Source organism: Ictalurus punctatus, chromosome 16 (genome assembly GCF_001660625.3).
Source record: "Ictalurus punctatus breed USDA103 chromosome 16, Coco_2.0, whole genome shotgun sequence".
Classification (NCBI taxonomy): domain Eukaryota; kingdom Metazoa; phylum Chordata; class Actinopteri; order Siluriformes; family Ictaluridae; genus Ictalurus; species Ictalurus punctatus.
Genome location: NC_030431.2, coordinates 1,643,255 through 1,654,069, shown reverse-complemented (window position 1 = coordinate 1,654,069; position 10,815 = coordinate 1,643,255). Strand labels below are relative to the sequence as shown.

At 39.5% G+C, this 10,815-nt stretch overlaps 3 protein-coding genes across 3 annotated transcripts; 2 read left to right on the top strand and 1 right to left on the bottom strand.

Annotated features, from left to right (window-relative positions):
• The first annotated feature begins 513 nt into the window (after positions 1-513).
• On the top strand, positions 514-3,262 carry mrpl48 (mitochondrial ribosomal protein L48). Its single transcript, XM_017489372.3, has 8 exons — positions 514-670; positions 1,120-1,172; positions 1,268-1,299; positions 1,401-1,483; positions 1,680-1,849; positions 2,008-2,110; positions 2,785-2,874; positions 3,121-3,262. The coding sequence occupies exons 1-8, from the start codon at positions 650-652 to the stop codon at positions 3,193-3,195; spliced, it is 627 nt and encodes a 208-aa protein (XP_017344861.1). The 5' UTR covers positions 514-649; the 3' UTR covers positions 3,196-3,262.
• Positions 3,263-3,961: 699 nt separating this feature from the next.
• dnajb13 (DnaJ heat shock protein family (Hsp40) member B13) lies at positions 3,962-7,541 on the top strand. Its single transcript, NM_001200942.1, is given in 8 exon segments — positions 3,962-4,080; positions 4,390-4,493; positions 4,920-5,081; positions 5,917-6,065; positions 6,184-6,297; positions 6,437-6,550; positions 6,635-6,711; positions 7,264-7,541. Coding segments are annotated over 8 exon segments (942 nt in total). The 5' UTR covers positions 3,962-4,012; the 3' UTR covers positions 7,418-7,541.
• On the bottom strand, positions 7,538-10,815 carry LOC108277060 (mitochondrial uncoupling protein 2). Its single transcript, XM_017489367.3, has 8 exons — positions 10,722-10,815; positions 10,420-10,570; positions 9,345-9,563; positions 8,720-8,936; positions 8,398-8,595; positions 8,211-8,312; positions 7,950-8,130; positions 7,538-7,848 (listed from the first exon to the last, which is right to left on the bottom strand). Exons 3-8 carry the CDS (start codon positions 9,468-9,470, stop codon positions 7,734-7,736), a joined length of 939 nt encoding a protein of 312 aa, XP_017344856.1. The 5' UTR covers positions 9,471-9,563; positions 10,420-10,570; positions 10,722-10,815; the 3' UTR covers positions 7,538-7,733.

The following is a 10,815-nucleotide window of genomic DNA, read 5'->3' as shown; positions in this document are numbered from 1 at the left end:
ACATTTTAACAACAAAACTAACTAAAATAACAAAGCGAACTGAGTAACTTCCTATAAATACACGTCTTATAATCATAAAAAGCGTAATTTGCTTCATCATATTAGTTTATACTAAATAACAACAACAACAATAACTATAATAATACAAGATAATGTCAACAACAAAAAATATTTCTGTGCAAATATAAATGATATAAATATAAATCTTATTTAATCTATATTACAGTCTTTATTATATCAGGTATTATATTTAAGGGAAAATCTCTACAATGCTAGTACACATAAGGTGAGGAAAATGACAAAGTGTGTCTGTATGCATATAAAAAAATATTTGATACTAAAAAAAAAGGTTTCTTCTGGAAAAATATTACTTAATGAACGATAGAATGTTTACTCGGGTTTAATCCACGTATTTTACTTCCTTTCTTTTAATGCAAATTTACAATGAAACTTTAGCTTGTAATTTATTCTCCACACCGCTGGAGGGCGCGGAAGGGCGCCCGCGCTTCTGCAGCAAACACCTCATAAAACACGAGTAAGAAACAGAGAGCGGAAATGCCGTCTGCAGATTTAAATTAAAGTCTTACATTTACGGATTAATTGATTTTATTTACAATTAAACCGGAATTTAATCCTGATAACTGAAGGGATGAATGCTTTAACCGGAAAGGTAGAGTGTTTCTCTTGTAATAACGCACTAATTGTTATTTTTGTGAATCCTAAAGGTCATCTCTGTGCTCATGTGGCTGCTTGATAAGTCGGAAATACGACCTTTATATTATATATATGGTAATATATAAATTATATGGGTGGATGATAACAATAAAGCTGTGTATAGAAAAGCTTTCATTATTATTATTAGTAGTAGTAGTGGTAGTAGTAGTAGTGGTGGTGGTGGTGGTGGTAGTAGTAGTAGTAGTAGTAGTAGTAGTAGTAGTAGTAGTATGTGGATATTAATATATGGTTGAGTAATATAATTATTCATTAATTATTGCATTACTGAATAATATTAATTAATGTTCAAGTACACATTTAGTATACATGAAAGCATGTCCCAGCAAAACACTGAACTCTTATGTTAAACACATCCAGCATCATTAAAAATATTTCCTCATGCAGGTTTTGCTCATGCAGAACACCCGGGCCTTGGTCCAGGCGGTATCACTCATCCGGTTGGTCTTCTATCTTTCATTAGTTTAATTAAACGACTACTGATTGGTCGAGTTTATTTTGAAGAACGTTGTCTTTTTTTTCCCCCTCATTCCAGCTCGCCTGTATTAAAGCAACCAGTGTCTATAGGTAATCCGGCTACATCCATGCGGGACAAAACAACAACTTTTTCCTGAATTGGTTGTGATAATCACACTGACACGTTGAGGACGTCTGTTATTTCTTCGCAGGTGCCTTTATGCCTGACAGACAGTATAGATCCATGCCTACACATGGGATTGGTCGATATAAGTATCTGCTTCCGAAGGAGATGGTGAGTCTAAGTGATCCCAGTGTCTAATGCATGAGCATATATATATATATATATATATAAGTTTTCATTGCAGGGTCAGTTATTGAAATGACACCATGAAGATAAGTGTGGTTTGATAGCCTAAATATTACACAATGCTGTTTTTGTGTAGTTTGAATATGTTGTGCAGTAGTGACGCTTTCATTTGTTTCTATAGCAAAAGAAGAAGAAGGAAAAAGCGCAGATGAAGGAGATCAAGGCAGCGACAGACACTGAGTACGGCGTGCTGAACATGACCATCTCTGGGTATGACATGACCCTGGTGGAACATTACGCTCAGTACATCCATAAACTCTGCAACCGGCTTGAGATCAAAGTGACTGACAGGTAAGATTTCAGTTCCAAACAAACTTTTTTTCACTGTTTCAGTTTTTCAAACATTCAGCCTTAATCTTCAGGACATTAACAGAAAAAAAAGTCCTTGCCTAGAGATAACTACTTTGCATGTGTGTGGTTTTTTTTTTTTTTTTTTTTTTTTTTTCAAGCTACGCCCTGCCTACAAAGAGCACAGAAGTCATGGTCATGCCTGAGCAGGGCACCAAGATGTACGTCGATGTCATACTCAAAACTCATGAGCGGGTCGTTCAGGTAAACGTCAAAACTCTTGCCTTGACGTGCGTTTGAATTCCAGTCAGCAAAAGAAAATGCAAGCAAGTCTGTTTTTTTTTTTTTTCTATGAACTACAGTCATGTGAAACTCCTGAACATGATGTAAACGTGATTAGGGAGAAAAGACTAGAATAAGCTGAGATCGTGGCAGTTTTTAGCCTGTGTGTAAAGTAAACAGCATGGTTATGGAAAGCTTTCACGGTCAATGTTCATTCATCTTCAGTAACCGCTTTGTGTTGGTCGGAGTTGGAGTGCCAATGTGTTTGTTAACTGTCAAAACAGCATAAAAGTGTCTGATACAGCTATGTTTAGCTATCTTACATGCTGTTCTAGGAAAATAATCAACGATATGGCGGTGTGGTCCAGTTCGAAGCCAAGCGGAGTTACTGTTTTCACACCAAAGTTGATTATTTTCCAACGCCAGCACTATTTCCAAATTCCCCAACACTTAATGACCAATCAGATTTGATCATTCAACAGGGCTTTTGGTAGAAATCTAGATATCTAGATCTTTCACATCTCATCTCTAGTGATACAAACGTGGCGTTCTCAGCTCAGCATAAAAGCTTCTTAGTGATACTTCACCGACTGCATAAATATCATCTGCAAGAACGTGTGCATGTCAAATGAAGTTCTTGCTTTCGTCGTTTCCAGATAAGCCGAATGAAGGCGACGCTGGCTCCTGTGTTAATGGAGGTCCTTCTCAAAAACCAACCAGAGGGAGTTCAGCTCTGCATAAAGGAGGTGAACACAACAGGCTGATTTTGTTTTTGTTTTTTTCCACCCCGATTGTTTATGTACTGTACAGTATTCTGCTCAAATGAACAGAAACGTTATGCACAAGGAACCTTGCGTTCATATTAGAAGGTGTAAAGTCACTGATTTTACCCTGAATCTGTCTCTCAAGCATGTGTCTTAACTGCTTTAGTGTGTTTTTAACGTTTAGTGCAACTGAAACTTAATGTCTTTCTTTCTTTCTTTCTTTTTCAGCACACTGAGGCAGAATACAAAGCCCGGTTTAAGGCCAGACCAGAACTCGAAGGACTTCTAGCGCAAATGAGTTAAAAAAAATTTGGATCTGAAGATGTGATGCGTTAGAATATGTGTGTTAATAAATGTGTGAGTGGATCTATACTGTGGTGGAATTGTATTATTATTATTATTATTATTATTATTATTATTATTATTATTTTTCCTATTTCTAACCTTTCTGATCAGTTGAATAACGCTGTAGTTTAATTTAACATTAAATTGTTCCATGAAACTTTTAACAAAATGATTTTCACCGTTATGAAGCTTTTGAATAATGATCATTTTCATGACCTAGTATCATTACAATTTGTCGTATAATTACCAGGGGTTCCAGGGGTGTGAATACTTTCGCAAGACAACGAAATGACAAATTAAGTTGACATAGTGACTTTTAACTATTAACATTTTCATTCGATCTAAAGAAAGCATTAATGACTGCAGTTTGAACATGAAGATGCAGTTAGTCATTTGTTTTGGCACTGCCACGAAAGAACTTGATTCTCATTATCATCTCACACTCCAGGAAATATTTCTCAGCTTATGTTGATTTATTTTATTGCCTTTTAGTAAAGAAAAAAGAAAAGAATGGACAATTAAACGTACATTTATTTTCCTTTCCTCGCTCTGTTATTGGCGCTTCCCTGTATCCACCTCATGTACTTTACTTTCCAAAATGGCGTCTAATCGTTGTCTTTACCAATCAACTACATTACCCAGAAAGCTAAGCGAGGTCGCCGTATCAACGTCGCCTAGCCACATCACCTAGCAACCGCCACTAAACGCCAAAACATTCGGTGAATACGAAACTTCCAGAAATGTGTACAAATTTGCTTTTCTGATTAAATCAGAAATGGGGAAAGACTATTACACTGCATTGGAAATTAACCGAAATGGAACTGACGCGGACATTAAACAGTCGTAAGAAATATTTTTGCTTTGTTGAAATCAATAACATTCGGCTGTATATAAGTGCACTTCATAGTGAAATGAATGACTTTCACGCCCTACGTAGTGCACTATTTATCCTAAGGGGCGCCATTTTGGGATTCGGCCTAGAGTAAGCTAATAGTGTTGCTAAAGCGATATAATTCCAAATAAAACTGCTCCCTGTGCTTGTTTTGTAGACTGTTTCACTGCTACCAGACAACAAGGAAGCAAATTAATAATAATTAAAAATATGAGCGCATAATAGTGTTGTTCAACACTATATTGTTGTTTTTATATCAGGTATCGTCGACTAGCATTGAAATATCATCCTCAAAACAACAACCAGCCAGGTGCTTATGAGAAATTCAACCAACTTGCTGAAGCTTATGATGTTCTGAGTGACCGTAAGTGAACAATATAATGTAGAAATGTTTTATAATGTACTTATGTAAACTAAATGATTTAATTTAACACTGATACAATCTAATGAACTGTTGTTCTTTATGTAAATAGAGGCTGATAGGAGAATGAATAGAATCCTGTCATCTGGTTACAATGATAATCCATATATGTAAATCCTACATAGGCAGTAAAAATCATGAAAATACACTACATGTGAAAAGTCCACAAGTTGTGAAAATGTGTAAAATGAAGTGACGTGAAGTGGTCAGGAAGTCAGTGTAAATTTTACATGATGTTTGTGGGACTTTTCCGTAAGGGTCCTGTTTTTGGCAGGTCGTGTAAAAAAAAAAAAAATGTTATGGAAATGTTGTGTTGTGTTATGTTAACCTATATTTTTGTAAGAGTTGATCAGTAGTGTAACCCTACAGCTCGGAAAAAGGCCACGTATGATAAGTTTGGAGAGGAAGGCCTTAAAGGTGGAATACCTCCAGAGTCGGCGGCGAGCGGCGCATGGTCTTCGGGATACACCTACCATGGAAATCCTGAGAAAACGTTCCGACAGTTCTTTGGTGGAGATAATCCATTCGCTGGTAAGCTAGAGCAGGGGTTCTCGAACTTTTCCAGGGCAAGGCCCCCCAAAGGGCATTAAAAATTGACAGCGGGCCCCTTTTGCAAGATGTCTTTAAAAATACAGACTTCTGAATATATCCCCCTTTTTTAAAAATTAATAATTACCTCTTACATCTTTACATTACATTAGGAATTGATTGTGTGTGTGTGTGTGTGGTTGTCTGAGAATGAGAAAGAGAAAACATACATTTATTTATTTGTCACACAAAATTGTTGAGGCCCCCCGGGCGCCCCCTGGTGGCCCCCACTTTGAAAACCACTGAGCTAGAGTTTCTGCTCACTAGAGCAGTTGAAGCACCGTTTCTGTCACAGTTTTCTGGCACGTTGTGTGCCATCAAAGGGCTATAAAGTACAGGTGCATCTCAGAAAATTAGAATATGGTGGAAAAGTTCATTCTTTTCCCCCGTAATTTAATTCAAAAAGTAGAACTTTCATATATTCTTGATTCATTGCACATAAGGTGAAATATTTGAAGCCTTTTTCTGTTCGTTTGTTTTAATCACGATGATTACGGCTTACAGCTCACGGAAATCAAAAACGCCAGTATCTTAAAATATTCGAATAAAGAATTTATAATACAGAAACGTCGACCTGAGAAGAAATCTAATCAGCGAATTAACTCGAAACGCCTGCAAAGGTTTCCTGAGGCTTTAATCTCGCAGTCTGGTTCAGTACACACAACCACAATCATGGGGAAAACGAAAAGTCAATTTTGCATGGACCAGTTCGATCTTATCGTTGCAAGTCTGTGCGGTTTAAGTCCGAGGTCTACTGACGTTGTTATCGTCTTCTCAGATTTTCACACCACAGACGTGGAACTCGGTTTCGGAGGCCTCCGCGGCCGAGAGGTGAAAAAGCAGGATCCACCTATTGAGCGTGACCTGCATCTAGCCTTAGAGGACCTTTTTCATGGATGCACCAAAAAGATAAAGATATCCCGACGTGTAAGATGTACAGACATTGTACTGTTATTAGGCATTACTACTTCTCAGAGGAGAATTCTCCCAGATACACACTGAGGTGGTCTTTTCTTCTAATGTTAATAGCAGAATGTTCATTTAGGTGATGAATGAAGACGGTCAGACGTCCAGCATCAAAGACAAGATTTTAACCATCACGGTGAAACCAGGCTGGAAGGAAGGGACACGGATTACATTCCCTAAAGAGGGTGATCAGGTGTGACTTTGACAAGAACGAGTTGTGGAGGAATAACCTGTCACTTGTTATAGCAGCTATAAACAGTAATTCACTCACCAGCCTCTCTTCCAGAACTATTTAGCAAGTGCTGACAGACACCATTCCGTTTTCTCCTCAGGGGCCAAACTGCATCCCAGCAGACATCATTTTCATCGTTCGTCAAAAGCCCCACCCAATGTTTTCCCGTCAAAATAACGACTTGATTTACACGGAAAACATATCACTGGAGAAGGTGAGGCTAATCGAGATCTTTGCAGGATCTGAATCATTATTACCTGGTTTGAGTGAATGGCGTGATGGTCTTTGCACTTCACAGGCATTGACTGGGTTTTCGGTGGAGGTGGAGACACTAGATGGCAGACTTCTCAACATTCCTGTCAATGACATTGTATGGTGAGTATGGCAGTTATCTCTCATGCACAGCTTGTGCCTAGATAGGATGTTTTTAGTGTCGAATATTAGCACTGGGGGGAAAAAAAAGAGGAAAAAAGGCAAGCCATTTCACTCCTCCTACCAGTCCTTCCATCACCTTAGATGCCAGACTAGATCAATAAGTTGAGGTCTATACTGTATTAAAAAAAAAACGTTCAAGCTGTGTAAATATTTAGCCATGGTTTTCTTGAATAATTGAAAGCAATATAATTTATTGTTTATCTAAAATGAATTAGTTGTTTAACATATCCATTATTTATTCAGGTACATCATGACTTATTTTACCTACTGGTTATTTGGCTGCATAATGGGAAGACCTTTGTTAATTTTCAGTTGAGCCATACTTGTATACGTGTGGTATTTTAAAATGGTAAGTTATACGTGTAATGTCAAAACCTTGCTCCTAAATTGGTTCTCTCAGCATATTTAGCAGTTATCAGGAACCTCACAGTAAGAACTTAAGTGCACCAGGAATAGCTCCAAGTGTTTTCAAATAACCCTTGTTCCATGTAGTCCACAGTACAGCAAGCTGGTGACAGGAGAGGGAATGCCTTTGTCCAGCAACCCAGCTGCGCGTGGAGATCTGATCATCCGGTTTAATACGCAGTTCCCACAGAAGCTCTCCACCGAGAAGAAGCTGCTTATTAAGCAGGCCTTCTCCATGTGATTCACTTTCAGGAAAGTTTTATAGGCCATCCACTTCTCCATTCTCATGGCTTATATTGCAGATATGTGCACAAGAGTATCCTGTTATCAGTTCTGCTTTTGATAAATAAACACACTGCTATATATTTTAAAAAACTTTATTAGCATGGTTTAAGAGAAAAACAGTACAAGGGAAAGAATCAAGACCAGCTTTCTAGTCCCAGGGATACGCTTGAACTAATGTAACTAGGAAATGAGTGGCGCTTTTTCCGGGGGGGGGGGGTAGATAAGAGTTAAACCGAAAAAGGGTATCTCATCAGCACAGAACCCCCAGTGACCTAATGAGGAATAGACCAATTATGGCGAGCCACCATCATAGCACGTTTCAGCTGTTCATAGGTGACAAACATCACTACATTCCATGAGCCCAGCCTTAGGAATGAAGGCATAAATCTGTAGATGAAGACAAAAGATTTAATTAAAACTAATACTTTTTTTTTTTTAATAAAGGCATGCAATTCCATTGAAAAACAAGGCATTAATGCAACTCCTACCCCTTATAGAAGGCCATAGGCCCCTCCTTGGTCAGCATGGCCAGAGCACAGTTCAGGGCAGTGCTGTACTGGCCAGGGGCAGAGTTCATATATCTTGTTTTCACAACATCGACTGGGGAAGCAATCACAGTGGTGCAGAAACCAGCACCAAATGCAGATGTGAAGTGGCATGGAAGGTCATCTGTGAGAAGTGATAATGGTTATTTTTCTGGCACAGTATTAATGAAGTTTCAAGATTTGTATTACTCGGCACTGGCATACCAGTCATCGGTGTATTTCGCAGCAGAGCATCTTTGATGAGGTCGTAAGTCACCAGTTCAGTACAATTCACAATAGCGTTGCGGGTAATGTTTGGTCCAGTTCCTGAAATGTAGAAGGTAATAACATTTTTGTATCAGACTTGATAAGCTGCCAACATGCCATAAATGTCATATCTCCAAAGACTTACCCTTCCACAGTCCACGAAACCCCTCCTCCTTGGCGATGGTTCGGTAAGCATCCATAGTGCCATGGTAGCGTTTGTTAGCGGCACCAGCGCTAACCTGAGCCTGAAAACGCACCTTCACAACATCTGTGGGCTGAGCCATAGCAACTGCCATTGCACCAGTGGTGCAGCCTGCCAGCAGGCGACTGCCAATCCCCACATCTGGGGGAAAAAGGGGAGGTTTCACATAGAGTACAATGTATTGCTGGGAAACACCACCAGAAGTGCAGCATATTTGAACTCGCAAAACAAAAACGGCCCCAATCTCATTTATTGACGAACTTACGATCAGATCCTTTGGTGTAAAACTGCTTAACCGAGTCATACAGGCCAATGCGAACAGAAGCGAAGCTCATCTGGCGCTGCAGTCCAGCCACCAGCCCGTTGTAGAGACTACGTGGCCCCTCTGTACGCACCATGGTGGCGATGGTGCCAAACACGCCACGGTACTTCATCGCCTGGGCAGAACCCGCTTTCGCTGTACCAACAGTCTCCCCTTGGATCTGTACAGAACAAAAGGTGCATGGAAACACTTTACGGACACTAGGAAGGGCCACTTGGAAGAAGGGACAGTCTCCAGCCACATGATGTCCATGACGTCAATCCAGGATCTGCACAGGTCCTAGGGCTTAAGCATCAACTCCTGGTTCAGCTTACATGACCAGTGCAAGGAAGAACATTGGAAGTCGAGAAGAAGAAAAGAAAAAAAAAAAAAAGATAGGAGAAGGCTAATGTCAGTGTGTGACTTTCAAAGTTTTCAAAAGATCAATAAAGACATTCAGGCATAAAAGCTGCTCCTGCTGCTTGGACGGAAGAAAGATTAACCGGCGTTCCTCAAGGAAACTCCATTTATGCGATACGACACCTTCCATTTTTGCTGCTGGGAAAAGCATCATTTTATAGACCCTTACCTGGAGCCTAACTTTAGCCGTGTCCAGAGGAAAGGTGACCAGGTCAGCAATGCACGCTGCGGTTCCAGCTCCGATAAACTTCACAGCGGCCGTCGGGGGCACATCTGCAGGTCCAAAGCCAACCATTTTTAAAAAAATTTTATTTTTTGGAATTTGTAGGTGGAAAAGGATCTTGAAGACCAACGATGTGAAAACAAGATAGGTGAACTCCACCCAGATCTGGGAGAGAAAAAAAAACAAACAAACAAACAAACAAACAAACAAACAAACAAACATTGAGATAAGGGCACATCTTTTCACGTTCACCGTACCAACGTCGGTAGGTTTATTTTATTACTTGAATGTCAAGCTTATAATGAATCATCAGTAGAAGAGTTAAACCCCCCTTTCAAGTTTATTTTTAAAAGGTGTGCGAGTGGTGGCAATCCTAATGAGATAATTAGTCTCTTCTCTGCCAGACGTACTAGTGGAACATCCAGTCCCCAAAGAACTTTCAAAATTCAGTTACATTTTAGGACAGATCAAGATACACAAAAAGGGAAAAAGAAAAGAAAAAAAAAACAAACGAGTTGGTACCATTTAGACAGGTTTCTGCCTACATGTTAGCCTGTTCAGTTGAAGAACGTGTGGGGGCAGGAGACATTCTAAACAGATAACCGGTCTCTTCTCTGCCAGAAGACACTAAAAGGAACATTCAGTCCCTTGAGAATGTAAACCGTGGTGGGGGGGAAGTGCAGCGACAAAGACAACACCACCCAAAAAAAAAAAAAAGTTTCTGATCAGCACCCTCACCCTTAAAGTTTACCCAAGTGCTCTTCCGGCTTCAGTTGAGCCTCTGCCTGTTAATTTGTTTATCATCAAGCCAAAAAAAAAAAAAAGTGCTGTCAGTGGATTACTGTTCAAACCATAAAATAGGAACTGAAAACACCAGAATGACATTTTTCCCTGAAAAGGATTCAAAAAGCACTGTAGAACAGAATACTGGTTACATGCAACATGTGCGGTGTGAGTTGTGTCAGTGCTGAGGGGAAATACACAAATAAATATATAAATATATAAAAAGTAGAAGTATTACCTTCACTCACGAGGCCCCGGGCAATGAAGCCAGATAAAGTCAAGCTTCTCTAAAAGCGTCCCTCTGGTTGAAATGACTTTCAACTATAATCTCGTTGCCTTGTTCTTCCATAGAAAACAACTCAGAAAACGGACACTTCAAAAACATACTCCTGAAACAAACAAACAAACAAACAAACAAACAAACAAACAAACAAAATGCCGGTTAGCTCGACGGTCTGTCGGCAAAACTTCACGTACAGTTGGTTCAATATGACGTGTAGAAGTTCTCCACCATATATAACACTCAGTAATAAGACTTACCGTGAACAGGACACCAAATAAAGTAAAGAGTAACAAAGAAACCGAGTCTCAAACTGCCACACGGATACAGCTCAGCGCCACAACTTCCACAAAC